Raw genomic sequence first — 20448 nt, 5'->3', positions numbered from 1 at the left:
CAGAGCATCCAGTCTAGATATCAATACCGAACGAAACTTATATATCATTTTCTGTTTGCATTTTATATTTTACTGTAGGTTGTAACAAGCACAGATCAATGATCTGTGCTAACAAAGCATAACATGGCAGTTCAATTTTGTTATTTTGAATGAAATAAAGACGCAAAATATTAGAAAGAGACATAAAATAGCTGCTTTCCAATTGTATTGTTCTTCTGTTCTTTAAATGCTCCAAACTTATTGGAACACATGTAGGAGAGAAATACATAAGTATTTGAATATAAAATTTCACTTATTAAAACACAGTGGCGCGAATAATAACAAAATAATAATTCATGACTAAATAATCTTCCAAATATTAAAAATTTTTATTTTAGATAGTGTGGGAACAGGTGAGAGTTGAGAGTATAAAACTCGTCAGTACAAGGTGTTGTATCAGAGGGTAAGGGAAAACAAACAAGAACACTTTATGTTTCAGCTTATTGGAACGCAAAAAGCTAGTCTGAAGTCTGAAGTGTTCTTGAAGTGCTTCGAAGTACATTTTTTATCGATTGGAAATAAGCAGCTAATAAATAGAAGCTGAAAAGTTAGGCTGGCACCAGTGGCACCCCATGAATGAGTTATTGTAACCACGTGACCATCAAGATTTCCAAATCCAAACTTTCATTCGATTTGACCTTGATGGAATGTCAAGTCGCCCTATACTGATCACATATTATGTTCTGTGATACTGATACAAAATTGGATGTTGATGGTCACGTAGTTACAAGGATTCGTTATCACGCATGCATGTGGTTCCAGCCTAAGCCTGTACCCATGATGTATGTATCCAGAATTGTGAAATTAGGACTTGCCTAAAATTATAAAAATGATTCGAATTATGTTTAATTATAATCAACAGTTCTAAATCACCCTGTATAGTCAACTATACAGGGTGATTTAGAACATATCCGAAAAAAATGTTTGAATGGAAAGGGGACTCTTACAAATACAAATTTGTAAAAAAAATCAAAAAGGCCAGTTCGAAATTGATTTAAAAATACACTTCTGCACGGCACTGGAAACTGGTTCACTGTAAAGCCGGGTCTAGACGCTAGGTTTTACACAACGTTTTACCTGTGCAGACATAAAATGGAATATGAAAGCGTTGCAAATTAAAAGTGTCCACAATGCAGATATGTCTGTATTCATTTACTCAGTTTTCGCGGAATGAAACCATGGGAGAAGTACCTATTGCTCTGGTCAATTTTTGTATAAGAAAGAAAAAAATTTATATTTTTATTTAATATTATATTTAAAAATAATTGTCAACGTATACTCGTATATAGTCCGGTGTAATGTGGGTAGCTATTAAATTGTTTAGAATAAATAACTATTTTCAATTTTCAATATTAAAATATTATTCTGTTACCCCCTGTATCTTTACATTAATTATAAATAATCAAGGACCGGATATATGTTAATTATGATCGAGCGAAATGAATCAATTGTCTTATGTTTATAAATTTACCTTACTCCAATCTCAAGTCCCGACGACTTTGTACCTGCCAGCCGATCTGGGCCGAACGACCCTCGATCGCATACTACTGAAGACCGCAAGCGGGCGTTCCGACGTCCGGCGTCTCGGGCGTCCGTCGGTATCAACTGTCGCCTTACCTGGCGAGTGGTGAGCTTGGTCGTAAATCAGAGACCGCATCCAAAAAACAAGTAGGTAAACAACAGTGGCGTATTTACAATAAATTACATTTAAAATAAATAGTTTATGATAATAAAGGGATTTTTGTAGGAACAAGGGTGCCAGACGTGAACTGATCAGTTCATAATGCATAAAGAATTTATTCAATTTCTAAACCCTTTAAAACCGTATTACACTGGATCCTTTGACAGGCAATGATTTATTACTTTTCATATTTTAAAAATTTCTTAAGAAATTAATAAAATTTTATAACACCTATTTTATATCAGCAAATTCAACTGCTTTTGCCGCTATTATTATTATTAATTAATGAAATTAATTTGTGGTTTTAATTAATAAAATAATTTGACATACTCGATACATGTTATACAACTGTTCAAAATTTTGTCCACCGACGCGTAAAGATATTTGGAGTCGTCGTACCCAGTTTCTACGAACTAACATAAATGTTGTTCTGCTTCACCATAACACATACACTTCACTATAACAGAAATGTTGTCTTGCTTCAGGCTTCACCATAAATGGAAACAATATCCACCAACTTGGAGTTGCTACACACATAAGCCATTTTTGACAGTTGGAAAAGTAATGTAATGCCTACTGAAATCGTATTTCAGTATTCGGAATCGCCTGGGGCCATGTGGAGAGAGTGAATTGCATACAGAGCACAACACTATATAGAGACTAAATAAGCCCAGCGATGTAAGGGGTGTAAATGCTACAACTTCAATAATTTTTTTTTCTTAGAAACTGATTTTACAAAAATTTTTTTTACGATATTGACCCATTTTTCATGACGCCTCTATTCTCAAATTTTTTCAAAAAGTTGTGAATCTTTTGTCTTCAATACTTCCTAGTAGATTTTGAAAAAAATTTCATTAATCTGTATAAAAAAAAGATGCAGCTAGTCATAAATTATTGTCAACTGGATCGTCATACTAAAAGAGCACCTTACTGTTGTTAAAATTATGTTCCAAAAAATTTTTAGGTGTTCTGGTTATACTGAAAAAATAAATAAGACTAATTATATTATCTTTTAAAGAAAATCGGACGTTACATATTTACTATTAATTTTATTACACAACTTCAGAATGGGTTAGCTTATTAAAACCCAAAAATATAAATCATCGGAAAATATGGGAGGGTGTTCTATAAGTAAAAAATTAAACATACATACGAAATAAGTGACCATTTATTGAATCTAAAGAACATTATAAATACAGTAACGAAATACATATTAAAAAGAAAACACGAAATTCAGTTAACAAATTTATTAAATTCCACACATGAAAATATTTAAGAAAATAATCACTATGTTACCACGTTCTACATTTTATTAAAAATATCAGCACTCCTATGTAATATGATTATAACGGCATTGTATAGCTTATTTAAATGCTACTCCTTTAAAATATAAATATTCGTGAGTTATTGTTGAAAATGAAAGAAAAAGAATGAAACGAAAGAGTACCTGTGTTGTTTTTTCCCCAGAAAATATAATTTACAAGATCACATTTCCTTGAATTACCCAGCTGGATAAGAGTGCACACATTTTATAGTCATTCAATGCCCTAACAGAGTGCAGTTAAACTGTAAACACTCAACACAAATTGTATTTTACGTAAGGAACTTCCACATCGTTACCGTCCGCATCGTTACAACACAGTTCGAATACAAGGGCCTTTACGTGGGGTTCGATTCGCTTCTTCGATACACGTTTAACAACTTCGGACATGGTGAGACCCAAACGTTCTTGAGCTTTGGCCTTAGCCATAAAGAATGAGTACAACATACAGACTCCTTGAGAAAGCATAGTGATCTCCAAATTGTGTCTTTCTTTGAAGTATTGTAAAAATTCGCTGAGTGTCATTTCACCCTGTACTTCAAAGCGGTCCCATAAAGTCCACTCGTTGCCGCAATATTCCATTTTAGGCGCAGCGATCGGTTCGGAAAATCCGAAGAATGGAAGGGCTAGATTAACAAATCCATTCTTGAACGGTTCCAGACTCTTCATGCTTCGGGCAAGCTTGAATAGTTCAAGACATATAAGACCTGCGACCACAGAAGTGGTAGTTGCAATAGCCGGAATAATTTTTCCTGTAACAAATGGTTAACTTTAAATATAGATTCCTAAACAATTATATTGGACAAACAAAACAATACAGAATTAGTTCTCATAAAATATCTTATAATCCTAAACATATGAAAAAATGAGAACAAATTGCATTAGCATCTCAGCTATAATTTTAATTTTAATGATCGATCGATTTAAATTTTCGACAATGATTTTAATTATTGAAAATGACTGATCAGCAAAATAAAACAAAAAGTTAGATACATATAATTTAAGTAAAATTTACATTATCGTATTATTAACTAGATCAAATGGGAATTAAATTATAAGACCCAGCAGCTCCAGACCTAGGTACATATTTTAATATTTATTTTCAAGACGACGACTAAACATGTTAAAGTTTCTCATACAAAAATGTTATTATGAAAATTAATCAAATATTTTCGTTAAAATTGATTCAATTCATTACATGATTAATTTAATTTTATGATGGTTTTATCTCACAAGGAAAGCTGCTACCTATCCCTTTTTTAAATACATTTTTGAATCTTTTTTTTTTATTGTATAAGTTTCTCCAACAATTTAATTAATAATTTTAATGTTTGCCTTTTTTTGTTAAATATTCTAATATGTTTTTAATGTTCTTATAATATGTTCTGCAAATATTTTCTTATCTTTTTAATATTATTGATAGCACTGAAGATTTTAAATAAAATTGAAACGTTTTAGTCAGAAAATCAAGACCGTTATTTCCTTGCCCTACTCACACTATACAGGCTGTTACAAATTCTCACTACAGGGATCTCAGAAACGGTAAGAAATACGAAGTAGCTTAAATGGGGGCAAAGTTGCATAATAAGGGTACCAACATTATGCCTCTAAAAAATCAAGGCTAACATGATTAATTGACGAAATTTTGGAAATCCATTTTCGTTTCATTTCAGCCTAGTTTGAGGTGATATTGAAAAAAGAAGAACACTTTCTCATGACAACTTTTTGCCCTCTATCGAAGGGCGTAATCAATTTTTATGTGTAACGTTTCGTCTCTCCAGGACCATCATCAACATAATTTTTTAAATACGACCCCGGACATTTTATTACATTTTTTGCAAGTCTTCATGGTCCCCAATACTGTACTGCCTCAGCCCGAACCAGATTCAAACGTTTTGTCTCGAAAAATTCATCTTCAGTGTATTTGTTCCAAATTTATCTAAATTTTTTATTTAGATTTCCATGTTTATTGGCACTTTAAGTGTCATTAGACCCTGTGAAATCCACCTAATTATTTAAACTATTACCATCACATGTTACAATAAAACATTAGTTTTAATCTCCATCACTTGGTCATGCATAATTCGGTAAATTGTTGCGTCAAAATTAAAAAATTATTACAATTTTAATTTCATTATGACAAATTAATTCTTAATTAACGCATATGAACAACCAAAACTCCAAATGAATATTATACTTTAAAAAATTACAATAAATGTTCAAAAAAGTTTCCGTTTTGAAACAGAAATCTAAAAAAAAATTAAATAAATTTGGAACGAGTACATTGAACATGAATTTTTCGAGACAAAACGTCTGAATCTGGTTCGGACTGAGACAGTAAAGTATTAGAGGTCATGGAGACTTATTCCTAATAATACTATGTTGCAATATTAAAAACTTTGAACATTCCCTCCTATAAGCGAGGTATTATTACAACTGTTGAAAAGTAAACCAAAAAATAAATCATCATTGGGTTCTGACGAGGTTCCACCATCTCTTGATATTAAAGTGTTAAATGTAATACTAAGACCACTTATGGTTGTTTTTCCAGTTTTTGTAATTAGGTAAAATAGTACCTATATATGAAAAGAACGATCCAGTTATTTCCAATCCAAAAACTGGAACATTGTTGCCGTATGTTCTAGTTTTCTCTTATTTTTGAATATGCTTATTTGAATCGTCTTACGCCTTTCTTAGATAGAAATTATATTACAGCTAGTCAGTATGGTTTTTACCCCCAAACACGGCTATTTGCATTTTATGAAAAAATTATCGAATGCATTGAAAAAGTATGTGACTGTAAAAATTATATGCATGTGATATAAGACCTTTCATTGCACGACTGGTACTGGTAACGAAAAATCTCTAAATCATAGCATCACTAATATTAATGCTTTGTTTACAATGAACAAGGACAAACCGTTACGTCTACACTCGAGATAATGCAATCCCTGATTGGTTGGACATAATCTCGTGGAAAATTACACCAATTACAACTGGTGAAACAGAATGTTATCTTGATCTTATTGTAATTTTTAATTTCTCCCAAAATTGCCAACATGAAAGAAATAAAATTACTATTCCAAACATAATTACTGGTCACATGGCTTGTAATCATTTATGAAAGCTCTGTATAAATATAAAATTTCAATTAATTCACCGACACATTAAGTAATCATCCATGCAAATAAACATTGCAATTGTCCATCTTATACTTACACCTTGTATGAAATTAAGTATAATATAAAATTAATTTTACCTGCAATTAATTTGGACTTATGCCGATCTGCTGCTGGAATTTTATAATTAGCGGCCCTAAGATTTGAGGAGGCCACAATAAAGTCCATATGGAAATTAGTATCATCGTCTTTTTCAAATTCTAACGGGGTAAGTTGTAACCCGTTAAGTTCAGCAACCGATGGCAATTCATTTCTTATTTGAGTTAAACGATCCAAATCGACATTATTGCCATTCATTGCCATTTGGGAATCTGTAACTGCTATTTTCACACCAGACTTTGGAATAAACTCTGGTATCTGCAACAAATATTTAATAAATCAAAATTTTTTTTATTAAAAGTTTTGAATGCTGATTATTTAATTAAGATTAATGGAGATCTCAGGTAAATAACATACAACTAAAAAAAAACAATTGATTACATTTCGGCGATATAATTCAATGTTTTTTTTTTAACAATATATTTTGTATATTTGTTATTTTGGAATCAATACTTTTTTTAAATACAATATATTCACGTCATATACAGAGTGTGCCATTTAACACTTCTGCTGCCAATATCTCCGAAATGAAGAAATTTATTTTAGTTTCAAAAACTGGGGTTGTTAGGTCCCTCAAATAGCTTCAAATTGGAGTTAGAATTGTTAGAATTTCTGTATAGATGGCGTAGCGATACTAAAAAAATGTTTGTTCCCTAGAACGAGGAAATGCAGTCCATCTGAAAGATCGTCAAATTTTGAGTAATTTTTGTAATATAACGTTTTCCCTATATTTACTTGTTTTCGAGATATGTCGACTTCAATAAGCAATGTATGATATAATAAGAAAATCTATTATTTTATTTAAATCACACCGAGACAAAATATTCTTTTAAAATATTGTTATAATGGCATTATTCACATCACATACTAACAAACAATAAATTATAAAAAAAATTAATGATCAACAAAAAAAAAATTGTACAATGGTAAACCTTATGAGGGTCAGAGATGAACCGCATTTTATCAAAGGTTATTAAAAAATGCAGTCATAGGTGGCTCATGTCATTTGTTTAAAATAAAACAAGGCAGATGACACATATTAGTTTTCCAATAATTACAGTTTTATCAGTTTGCGTCTTTCAATTTAACTATACTGGTTATACGATTTACCATTGTACAATTTTTTTTCTGTAGTTGATAATTCATTTTTTTTATAATTTATTGTTTGTTAGTTGGTATGTGGTGTGAATAAAGTCATTATAACAATACTTCAAAAGAATATTTTGTCTTGGTGTGATTTAGATAAAATAATAGATTTTCCTGTTTAGCATACATTGCATATTGAAGTCGACATATCTCGAAAACAAGTGAATATAGAGAAAAATTTTATATTACAAAAATTACTCAAAACTTAACGATCTTTCAGATGGACTGCATTTACATGTTCCAGGGATCAAAAATTTTTTTAGTGTCACCACGCCATCTATACAGAAAGATTTGAACTAACAGTTCTAACTCCAATTTGAAGCTATTCAAGGGACCTAACAACCCCAGTTTCGCAACGAAAATAAATTTCTTCATTTCGGAGATATTGGCAGCGGGAGTGTTAAACGGCACACCCTTTATATTGATTTCACAATACTTTGGTTTATTTACTTACTTTCCATAACAAATAAAGGTTAACATTGTCACGGAACCAGTGCATAATTACTACTTTAAATTTACTAACCAGATATTAATTTTTTTCAATAAGATGAAATGCATTTTATACTATCCTGTTCCAGATAGAACAATACTTTTAACAATAAACAACAAGACAACAAACTCTCGACTTACCTCCACTTTATTAACAACATCAGCAATATAAGCTCGGTCTCTATTCACTGGGATCCCATATACAGTAGCTTTTAAGTTCGCCGCAGCGACGATATAATCTAGATGAAGAGGATTATTTACATCGAACGTTAACGGTTCAGGGCAACGTTTGGGTCCCGACCAGAATAACTGCCCTGTACTTGTCAATTGATCCGGAGGAAAATTAAACAAAAGTTGCCTGATTTGGTTGGAATATTGCTCTTGCCAATGGTTTCGAGCCCATACAATGCAATGTTCAAGTGATTTGGGTCTCTCATCCACCAGGGCACATTTTACAGAATCCAGAACTTCTACTGGTTGTACACCGGGTAATTTTAGTGTACGCTCTATAAAATCTGGATCTGTTATGTACTGCGATGCATTCTCAGCATTTTGTTTGAAAAGCCCTTCGAAACTGTCACGGGCCCATTGTAATGTATGCTCTATGGCGTTGGGGAAATTTTTAAGCGTGCAAATGGGAATACTCTTCTCTGGGGGATCTTGAGATGAACTGTAAGATTCCGAGAGGAAAGGCACTACCACTTGGATATTACCTTTAGTTCCCAATGTTCCCGATTCTAGTAGGGGCTTCCGATAATATACGCATCTTCGATCCATATAAATTCTGGCATCAACGTTATCTAGAGCATTTGCTACACCATCGAGAGCCTCAAAGAAATCGTCATCATAAACATTTTCAGTTTCAGGTCCAACACGATTTTCATGAGCAACTATGTTTACTTCTGGGTTCATTTTCTTAATGACCTGGTAAAAATAAATTGAAAATAATAAAAAAAAGAAATCCAAAGCATTAAACTGTAATGAAAAACATTCATTAACATTTTTATAATTATTTGACTTATGAGAACCTGTTGGGAGTAGGTGTTTTTAAATGTCACAGTACCATACATAGCTTGTATTAATTTAATTTGGTGGGTCCCCAATTAAAAAGAAACAAAAACAGATCGTATTAATCTACACCTCATTCTCTTAATGTTGAGGATAATAATTGATAAAATCACATATCCATATTTATAAATAATGTTCACAAACAAGAGCTCATACTGATTAGTTTTTGTAACTATTACAAGCAAGGAACATGATGTTAACCTCAAATACTTAAAGCAATAGTATTCAATCAGGATACGCACATCTCTAGGGGCATGTGGAGACATCTTAAAAGGGAACATAGAGACGAAAAAAGTTACGTTAATAAATAAACAAATAATTCTCTTAGTTTTCAGCATTTCACAATTTTATATAATTTTTTATTCGTTCTTTAAAAAAATAAAAATAGCGAGCAGCTAGTTTAATTCAGAATTGTTCTTATTTTGCACTTACTAATGTTCAGCCATGTACTAAAGATTTGTATGCTACTAAGCAAGCTCAAATTTTTCATTTACCATTAACCAATCTGCGTCTAAATTTCAATGTATTATTGTACTAATGGTAATATAGGCACTCGGGCACAAAAATAAATAATTAAAAAATAATCCATATCCGGTCTAATCCTAATCACTCTAACTAAAAGTATACTTAATCCGATTATACTAAGATTTAGTACTTGAATATAAACATTTTTTGAAGGGGATCCCGAAAGAAAAAGGTTGAATACCACTGCTTTAAAGTATGTCATTATTCAATTTTCATGGATCAAAAAGATCCAAAAGTTGAAAAATAAGAATTTGTTACCAAAGATGAGATACCTTAAAGTACAAAAAAGTTATGTCGTTTTTAACACATTCAATCTACTGCAGCTAGCGCCCTCTATGAACTTTAACCAAAATGTGAACAGATTTCAGTTCCTTTACTCAAAGAACTCCAATCCCCAAAATTTTGTGAGGATATTTGCATCTCTGTTAAGGAATAAATTTAAAAAAACTGAAATATTTTACATTTAACACCCTGTATCTTTTTAATTATCAACTTTTGGACTAAGGTAAGTTCGGCAAAATCGCAATATATTTACTTGGGGAATCTACCCATGAATTTTGGCTCATTACCTCGGGACCACCCTGTATATTCAAATGAATTGTATTCTTAAAAGTCTGTTCTAGGGTATAAAAAATAATTTCAAATACAAAATCCTGAATTTTTCTTTAATGCATATCCATATTAAATCCATCCATAGCCAGCTATTTTTTTTGTTTTTTTTTAAACTGGCATTGTGAAATATTAATTTGAATGCTTGCTTATGTTAAGAATATTTTTCAGGATATAATTTGTTTCTTCGTTTACGCATGTGTCCCTAAATTATGCGTATACTACTTTTCACACACGTTTTGAGTGCGAAATTTTCATTTCGACTAAAAAATGTTCTTGCGAGACATTTATGTGGTAAATAAATTATAGTTTTAGTACCTGAAACTAATTCTCTGTAGGTCCTGAAAATCATCTACAAGAAAAAGTTTTCAAAAATTGGAGTGTTAGCTAAAATCAAGTTTTCCTAATATATTAGAAGTGTTGAAGCTAAATGAATATATTTTATTTTTTTGTCTTCAATAGGGCAATTAAAAAGTGTGACCATGCACAGGATGTTGCATGTCCAAGTAAATAATCCACCACCATATATTGGGTGTTATAATAATCTGGGGTCACAATATTTAAAAAAAGTCCCATTAATTACTAACTGAAAATATTAGATTGTAACAGAATTGATTCCATAAATGATATATTAACTAACTCTCTAACTTGATAAAATGTAAAAAAACTGATTAATTTATATTGAAAATGGTTATGGTTGCTGACTTGACTTTTCTATACATTTAAAAAAAAAATTGCTAAAATAATACCGCCTGTACCATTATCATCACTTAAATAAACCTAAGTTTTTTTTAAATTGAAATCCAAAGAACAATCTTTAATAGACTAAACAATAATGCATATTTAAAATACTGTAAAAAAAACAAAATCTGCTAAACCTTGACTACATACAATTAGTAAAAACTAGATTTCATCCGTAAATACTAAATTGATAGGAAAGTGACCCCTGCGTTAATATATTATGTAAGTTAATGGGTAAAATTGCGGTTTTTGTATTTATAAAAATATATTAATTAATTAATTTATTTTTGTGCATATGCCTCTTTGCACAAACGTCGATTTTGTTCATCTCTCTAAAATCGATTTCTAGAAAATTTCTTGTGCACCTACTAATGGCAGATGAAAATTAAAGTGGTAATAAAGAAAATTTTCACGAGCAAATAATTTGAAACAAAACTTTGAATTATGTAGGGCAGAACTCAAAAAAGGTGGCAAGCAAATTTGCAAATTTTTTTGGTAATCTACTGGTAAACACAAATAGGTTTCTCTTTTTTTACAAAATTTTCATTTTTGTTTAAGTTACAATATTACGAAATTTCAAAAATGGAAAGTATTAGTATCAAATCCAAATTTAAATACCTAGGTATCAAAACTTAATTTTGTGAATAAAAAAAAGAAAAACATTTTATTGTATCTACCAGTTGATTATGAAAAGTATTTTTTACAGGATGTTCTAGTTTGAGTGAATTAAACTTTAAGAAGAGGAAGTACATTCTCAAAAAGAAAATATTGAGATTTTCCTTATAGCTGTTTTACATTGACAATTTATTGATCAATTAATTCATGAAATCGCTTCATCAAGAAATTGGACCAGTGTAATGCACCAAATCTGTTGTCAAATAACTTAATGAATTTATTCATCAAGTTCTTGACAAATTAGAGCATGTTTTAATTTTTGTCAATTTCTTCGTGAAGTTCAGAAGTACCAACCCAACAGATTTCCAGCCTCAGATCAGTAACGAGGTTATGTTATTGGAATATGTAAATAATTGTGTGGTGTCATACTAGTTTTGCATTGTTTTTACTGATTTGTTACTTACAAAAGCTAATATTTATATAATATGTGTCAGAACGGTACCACTGTTGTATCACTACAATTATGAGTGGGAATGTGACATTTTTGAAATTTATTTGCTTCTTTGATTCATTGGTAGAACTGATTCATACGTCAAAAAACTTGACAGTCTGCAGCAGTTATGGTTGCTTCTTTGATTCATTGGTAGAACTGATTCATACGTCAAAAAACTTGACAAGGTCTGTTGCAATGTAAAACCACACTGTTTACCAATAAATTCGTGAATTAATTCATGAAAACTTTGTCAATTTATTCATGAATAAATTGTCAATGTAAAACAGCTATTAGAGAATTTTTGACTTATTTGTACTCTTGATAAAGAACACGAACATATTCTCAGTGTGTACCAAGTTAATAAACCATGCTCCTGTGTTGCACCATTTTCCGTGTACAGGATCATATTGGTTCATTCTCGATACCTATTTTTTTTTGCTAAAATTTTATTAATGTATCAACAGATTTAAACCAAAAGTGGATGATGTGACTACATGAATAACTGCATAACTTGATACAATTTTAACATAAATATTTTTATGATAATGGGCACAGAAAAAGAGACACTTTTACTTTAATGTTTATACCACCGGGACAATATAATTTTAGTTTGATGTCTGATAAAATCACCCTTTTATTATTTGATTCGACCAAGCTGTAACACCTTGCATGTGCTTTCGTTATGGCTACACCTGCTTTAATTTTTTAATTCTCAAATTTCACCGAAATTTTGTTTCTCTAATTGGGCCTAGAACTCATATCTTAAAAAATAATTGTCCTAAGTTTTACTATTAAAATATGATCACTTTAATTTTCATCAGTTGTTGTGAAATATCCATGTATTGTTTTTTTATGTTCATGCACTTCATTATTTAATTTTTACCCGCTGATACTTGTCCTAAGAAATAGTTCAAAAGTAATAAAGAATTGCCTGACTTTTCCAGATTTTCTCCGACTTATAAAAATCCAAGTCACTTGTAGTTCATTTTTATATATTAATTGGTGTTTATGCATTAAACTTTTTTTCTACTGGATTCCATAATCTTTTTTTTTAAACCCATAGAACCTCTTATAAAGGTTTCAAAAACCGCAAATAGCTTTCTCTTTCAAGAACCCAGAGCCGGCTTTCACAAAATTTATAGTTGCAAACATCAAATTCCCTGACTTTCATGAATATTTTTAGATTTTCCTGACTATTCCCTGTTTTTTATGAAGAATAATGAATTCCCTGACTTTTTCCGGTATTCCCGGCTGCTACAAACCCTGGAATACCCGAGAATTTTTTTTAAATACAAATTTTTTTTAACAGAAATTTTTGTAAAATTTCCTTTAAGACCACACAAATTATGCATATTCAATTAATAAGTTTATTAACATTTTATAAAAACTAAATGAATTTTAATATTTAAAGTGAAAATACGCAAATTATTTTTCTATTGTATTTATGAAATACCTTTGCAGCAGTTGCTGATTTTGGCTGCTGAACATTTTGTGGTCGGAAAAGAAACTGGCGGTTCAAATTGGATTTTTCAATTAGATCCATGTCAGTAACTATAATTTTACCCTCTTGACTTCCTAACCCCATCATGGCAAAGTTCTTCAGCAATTCACATCCTATTGCGCCCGCTCCGACTACGAAGTACTTGAGTGCAGCTGAAAAACAGCATTAGTACATACATGTACGAGTGTAAAATAATACCAATTTACCAATTTTCTTCTGAAATTCTCTTCCAAATACAGCTATTTGGCCATCATAACGACTTCCAGTTGGAGCCGCCAGGTCCTCGGAAATTTCATTGCGGTCACTTGGCAAGCATTCTATAGCGTCAAAGTAAAGCCACTGATAAATCGGGTGGAATTTTCCAGAACAAGCTTTCATTACTTCCTGTGCTACAATACCGCCAATTGTTGCATTTATTGGATTTAAATCTCCACCAGAAGTTTTAGCAAATATTTCTAATAAATTAGAATTAATTTCATTGTCATTTGCTCCATTGACAGCTATAGATTTTGCAAGACTTGCAAATTCAACAGCATCATCATTGTTCCAAGGTTTTGGAACCCTACCGTTTTTATCAATGAACTTGTACAGTGCTGTAAAAGCTAGGTGAAGCTGTGGAGGGTGGTCAAACTTTGCATAGTCAGTAATTACAAATTCTGGATTTTTCAGCGACTCTTTGAAAGATTTGAAATTAAGTTCTTTAGACATTTTTACCTGAGACGCAATACCACCCCTTTCGTATACAGAAAAACTGCTGGTATTGCCGATACTAAAAGTATAGGGTCCCAATACTTTAATTTTTATCGGTTTGCAATTATTCAGTTCTGTCATGCCTTGTACTTCTGAAAATGTGACATAATCTCCATCTTCCATTCCATGTCTTGTATCGTCTATACATGTTACAATACCTTCTTTATCTCTTGATACATCTGCAATCATAGCAGATACAGTAGGTTCACCATTAGTGTCAAAAACTGTGAAGGAATCGCCAAAATCACAAAAAACTTGGGCAAATAGACCCCTTGTATCAGCAATAATTAACGCAATATTGTTTGAATGTGTTATTTCACTAATACGTAGTTGTTCTGATCTTGAACTGGCCGTAAGAACCACAACTCTGAATTTTTTAATAAAGTCTTCAGTAAGAGAACCAGCATATGATCTCGTTGGGACATAATTATTGAGTTCAGAAAGCTGCTTACAACAAGCTTCGGCTCTATTCTTGCCGATATCGGATTCAGAGAAATAGAACTGTGATGATAAATCCTTAATAGTGCATTTCTGTTCATCATGAAGAGTCACCGACTTCACACCACCTAGTATAACATTTTTTGCTATTTCCACTCCTAATCCACCTAGGCCCGATATAAGGACGTCACTAGTGGCCATTCTTCGCATAGCATCATGTCCCAAAACATAAAGTTGACGAGAATATAACCCTTCATCGATGTCACCGGCTTGAGATGATCCTGAAGCTTCATTGTTCGCCATTTCGGGGGTTGTAGTTTTCGAATCAAGCTTCCGCTTTTTGGCTGGGGGATCGACGGAGCTGTCTACGATTTCAGCACTAGACATCGGACACAAAAGAACAGTTTAATAAGACTGTTTTTTATTTATATCACTTTATAAAATTCATATATTCACTATTTAATAGCCGGTAAAGAATAAAACAGATAGAAATGCCAAGTGAACGAACAAAGAACTGTAAAGCGCAAGCTTTCCTGCGCAAGGTGATTAATGTCGGGTTTCATCTAGTACCAACGTTATTTCTGAAAGAAACTACATAATTTCGAAATATATACCAATCCTTTTCATTTCACCTACACAATTTACAAAGTAAAAACAGTAAAAACAAACCGACTTCTTAAGTTTGAAGTTCTAAGCTGTAAAATTGACAATAATTTTGACACATATCAGAGACAACTGGTTGTCTCTGCGTCTGCACATACGGAATTTTATATTCGAGTAAGTAGGAGGTAGGTTGTACGCAGTTTACATCAAGGAAGGTCTCTTCTCTGATGCACAGTGACTAGCACAAAATTCAAGGTGGCTCAAAAGCTTCTAGAAGATTTATGTATCATTTTTGTTCATATTTCGAAACTACCTAGGTACTTGGAAGTTTTGCCATAGAAACTCATTCTGGCAAAAAATGAAATAAACTTGTGAAACTTATTTTTAAAATCATTTGCGAGCATATAGAGAACATATCGACCAATCGACCCATGGAGACTACCGACCGATCGACCACATTTTATTGGAAAAAAATGCCCCGCCTAGATGACTACACGTAATTTAATTAGGCGTGTTCGACACTAGGGTTTTGTGACTGACTTGTCAGGGTCACACAGCAAAAACTATACCTATCGGTAGGCCACGCGCGGTCTCAAAATTCTGATATTGTACAGGTATCCTGTATCAAGTTGCTGTAGCAAAACGATGCCTGTTATGGAACATACACTAGAAATAGGAACTATGAATGAAGTTCAAAATGAAAGACATGGGCGTAGCTACAGCTTTCTCATAGGAGGGTTCAAGGGTCCAAAAATGTACAAAAATAAATTAGTTTTTGCCTGGACTTCAGGCAGAATAAGGCAGAATTCTAAACGCCAAGAGGTATGCTAAGGGAGGGGGAGGGGGGGAGGTCCTGACCCCTAAATCTCCCCACATATACGCCCATGTTAAGATATACTGTATTTCGGCACTAATATAAAAAAACTTCTTTAGTGCGCAACTATCTGTGAAATCCGTTCGAAAATACAAAGTTCCTAAAAAATGTTAACAGCGGTTAAATTCAACTTTTAAGTCATCTGGTATAAAAAAGAGTGACTAGCTGGTCACGCTGGTTACTATTGACTTGCCAATTCGTGTGCGCAGACTGCAGAGACAATAATTCTAGAACTCTATTACGTCATGTGTTTAGTTAGAAGTGTGTATTTAGATTTGATCTCAATATGACAACATATGTATTACTTATCATATCATCAATCTTATATGTACTACATTCGACGTCGCTTATTTCAAAATAGGTACAGCGATTGTTTTATGTTAGGGTACTAAGAGCTTACATCCGTGAATTTATACTAAAGTATAAATAAAATTTTCGTAGTACCTATAAGGAAAGGAATTGTAACTTTGGACTAACGACACTAATACCACGACAAGTACACATGCGCTAAAGTCTGTTATTTTAAATTTTTCAAGATTAGGTTAATATTGAATGTTTACAAAACAAGTAAAAATATCGAGATTGATTACTGTTAGGTAAAGTTACTGGCTAATATATTTTTATAGACTCATCTTAATATATCTTAACTTAACGTTCATTGGACAATTAATAAACTAAAGTCTCTTGAATAAGAAATATATGTGCGTAAATAATCTCGTAAAATTTTTGACATGATTTAATAAATCACTTAAATGACTTAACAGTCTTCATTAAAAGCACTAACGGTCAGTTTCAATGAAGTTTGACTACGATTTAATTAAATTCAGTTTGGTGCTACGGTATGAGATATTTGATTATTGATTGCCTGTTGCTAAGAGATTTAGTTAAATTCAGTTTAAGGCTGGATCCACATGCATGCGTGATGACGGATCCGTTGTAACCACGTCCACGTGACCAGTCCAGTTTGATCTTGAAGGAGTCAAGTCGCTTTACTGATGCACAATGGGATGTTGATGGTCACGTGGTTACAACGGATCCATGATCACGCATGCATGTGGATCCAGGCAAAGTTTTTAAGTTTCCTTTAATAAACCGAATGTAAAAGATATGCCAAAAAGGATAGGTAAGTATAACCGATCGATCTTATTTTTTCCATGATTAAATGTTATGTACGAAAGGTCTAAAAAAATAAATTACATAGACATTTTTAATTTTCTAAGGATAATTAAGACAGTTTAGCTTCTAAAAAAATTATGAAGAGATAAAATTGGGTGTAAAATGCGTCTAGGTATATAATTTCCGTATAAATTTTCAGTGAATTAAATCAGCATATTTAATAAAAAAATCGGTGTCAAACTGTATCTCGAAAATTAGTAGCTTTAAGGTAGCAGTAATAAAACTTTACACTTTTCGTTTTCTGCGTTATGGAATCATTTTTGTTCTGTTTATACCGAGTTGTACATGGAAAATCGTAGAAACGATATAAAAAACCAACTTAATCTATTTTTCTGAAACTAGGTATAAACAAAACGAAAACGTTTTCGCTTTCCTGCAAGAAATTGAAATTTAATCCACTTTATTCCCTAATGCTTTTTAAATTTTGCATCACTAATAGAATTCCATAACGGAGAAAACGAAACACGAAAAGTTTTGTTGGGAACCTACCTTTAGTTTCTTGGTTCGTTATTAAAGCTCTTGATCCAGTGAACAAGTAGGTAGGGTAGGGTATGTCTATGAAACGTGGGGGTAGATACAGGTCAATAAAGACTTGCGTAATTTTGAACGTAATTAAATATGTCTACAATGACTGTGTTTTATTTGTCAGAGATTTTAGTTAATCATCTCAGTTATTCTGAATTCTAATTGGCCAATTAAGTGAGATTAACTGAGATCTTAAGTAAATAAAACACAGCTAACTAATAATTTAATGTAAAATTTTAAAATTTATATTTAAATTTTCCGGTGACCTGATTGATTTTTACATCAGGAAAACAATTAAATTTTGATTAATAAACTTAAAAATACTACCTGCGTGTTACACTTTCTTTACATGTAGCAACCTTGTTTTGTTCTATCGAAAAACGCATTTGATTTCGATTTTCGTTATTTACAACATATTAGATTGCTTGTCAACGATATGAGCCACATAATTATAAGAAAATATGAAATTTTGTTTGTGGTTTTCCATTAATTAACTGTTGTGACGAAAAATAAAATAAAATACACTACTGTCGTCGTTGTATTTAAATAAAAACCAACAAAATCTACCTGTTATAATAATGAATATTTTATCCGAAATAAAATCTAGCTTGTGTTCTGTTACACTCAACTTTTCACTATTACTAATAAATAAATGACTCATTTTCTCTAGAACGATTACGGTAGACAATTAATAGTAGTAAACAAAATATGAGAGTTCTACTTTATCACAATCAGTAGATATCAGGTTACTTGTTATATGCTGCAATGCTGATCTTTTTGATAAACATATTTACAGAGTGAAATACTCAACGTGTCAAAAATGAAGGGAGCGTTTTGCTAGGCAATTTAGAAATATATTTTACAAAATGTATTCAAAATGGTGTTCCTGTGCCTGAATAGATTTTTTGACACGTCTTCTCGCACATCCTTTAGGTACTGTTATATTCTGATGAATCTCCTACCATTTTTTTGAAAATTTTCAATAATCTATATCTCAAAAACTAGGTCTTTGAGGGTAATGTATATATATTATTAAATTTATGGCGTGGAAAACGTTCCTCAATTTTGAGATTGCGTGCACTTCAAAAATCACTAAAAAATATTTATTCATTTCAAAATTTGGACGATTTTATTTTTGACACGTTATAGTGTTGCACTCTGTAAGTCTAATCAGACTTAAATAAAAGTCAATTTAAAATATATTTCATTTTTATTTGAATTTAAAACATTTTACATATATCTGATTTCTACAAAATTTAACTAATTATTAGATTATCAAAAAACCAACACGTTTCTTTAAACTTTATGCAGATATTCTTAATTTAGATCTTCGTCCTCTGTTAACGATATAACACTACCGAAAACTTCGGGATTTGTACTATTTTCTCCTTGCCCACTTTGCCCATTTTCTGGTAGCTGTTGAGCGACAGAGAATCGTCTTTGGGATGACTTTATGTTGGAGGATGAATCATTTCTAATAAACAAATATTATTGAGTAGGTATAGAACACATAACAAACTAATTTTACTTTTATATTAAAAAATTGTATCTAATAGCACTAATAATATGTACAGTCGATGCAAGATAAAGGTTTCCAATCTGAATCGTATTTTGTTTGAAATATGACGGCTTAACCGCTTGTCTATATGGGACGTTCCCATTAGACTCGCGTGACAATATTTTCTTATAAGTTTTAACGTGACAGGTGTCAATTTTGTAGGCAGAAACTCGTTATTAGTTAGAGATTTCAGAGTGATTTATTAGTAATTTGGATAGTGATTAATTAAATAGCGATTAGTTGAGTTGTATTTAGTGATTCTGTAGTGTACAGAGTAGTAAGTGTAAATAGTTAAAGAAATGGCTCAACTCTCCCCTCGTCGCAGAAGTCGGGTGATTGCAATGCTGGAAAATGGTTGGTCAGCAAGAGGTGTTGCCAGAGAACTTCATGTGAGTCACACATGTATAAATAAACTCCATCGTAAATGGGAAATTGAGCTGTCAGTTGATCGTCGATCAGGAACAGGAATCAACAGAAAAACTACCGAAGATCAAGACAGAGCATTGGTAGCATACGTGCGAGAAAATCAATTTACAGATATGCACCACGCAATAGAGGCAACGGGCTTCCCCGGTTGTAAAAATACAGCTACAGCAAGATTAAAAGAACAAGGACTTTTTAATTATACGGCTCCTAGTAAAGAACTTTTAACATAGTCCAATTAACTAAGCCTTTAAATCGAAATTTTGTCAACTTGGCTGAATATTTGATATGAGTTAGTTTAAGGTATATTATAACAATAAGTGAGAGTAATTTTTTGTTCAACCCCCGGCCATGGGTGGAAAAAGATAAAACAAAGGGCTTTTTCAAGATAACTCAAAAAGGGTAAGAGCTAGAAAAAAAAGTTTTTCATGAAAGTTGTAAAGCAGACAATTCTACATAAAAATGGCCTCTTAACTTTTTCTTGTACTATTACAATTAACAGAGTTAGGGAGGCTAGAAGTTAAGGGAAGATTTCAGAAATTTAAAAAAAATCATAACAAACAGAAAAATGATTGAATTTTGTAATTTTTTTTTT

The 20448-nt window shown here is 31.8% G+C and overlaps 2 protein-coding genes across 3 annotated transcripts in view; both read right to left on the bottom strand.

Annotated features, from left to right (window-relative positions):
• Positions 1-2872: 2872 nt before the first annotated feature.
• On the bottom strand, positions 2873-17858 carry LOC108912536 (ubiquitin-like modifier-activating enzyme 1). Of its 2 annotated transcripts, XM_018717784.2 has the most exons (6): positions 17837-17858; positions 13713-15073; positions 13459-13658; positions 8096-8878; positions 6301-6577; positions 2873-3793 (listed from the first exon to the last, which is right to left on the bottom strand). In XM_018717784.2, the coding sequence occupies exons 2-6, from the start codon at positions 14995-14997 to the stop codon at positions 3297-3299; spliced, it is 3042 nt and encodes a 1013-aa protein (XP_018573300.1). In that variant the 5' UTR covers positions 14998-15073; positions 17837-17858; the 3' UTR covers positions 2873-3296. The 2 variants fall into 2 exon arrangements, with proteins under 2 accessions (XP_018573300.1, XP_018573299.1); XM_018717783.1 differs by lacking the exon at positions 17837-17858 and having other exon boundaries at positions 13713-15235.
• Positions 17859-19165: 1307 nt separating this feature from the next.
• The window catches only part of LOC108912531 (kinesin-like protein KIF12), a 59318-nt gene continuing 58035 nt past the window's right edge, over positions 19166-20448 (bottom strand). Inside the window, exon 16 of the mRNA XM_023455284.1 lies at positions 19166-19346. Within this exon, the coding sequence (XP_023311052.1) occupies positions 19190-19346 (157 nt within the window). The 3' untranslated portion in view covers positions 19166-19189. The remainder of the gene's footprint in view (positions 19347-20448) is intronic.

Source organism: Anoplophora glabripennis, unplaced genomic scaffold (assembly GCF_000390285.2).
Source record: "Anoplophora glabripennis isolate ALB-LARVAE unplaced genomic scaffold, Agla_2.0 scaffold636, whole genome shotgun sequence".
NCBI classification, from domain to species: domain Eukaryota; kingdom Metazoa; phylum Arthropoda; class Insecta; order Coleoptera; family Cerambycidae; genus Anoplophora; species Anoplophora glabripennis.
This window is presented reverse-complemented; position numbering and strand designations above follow the sequence as displayed.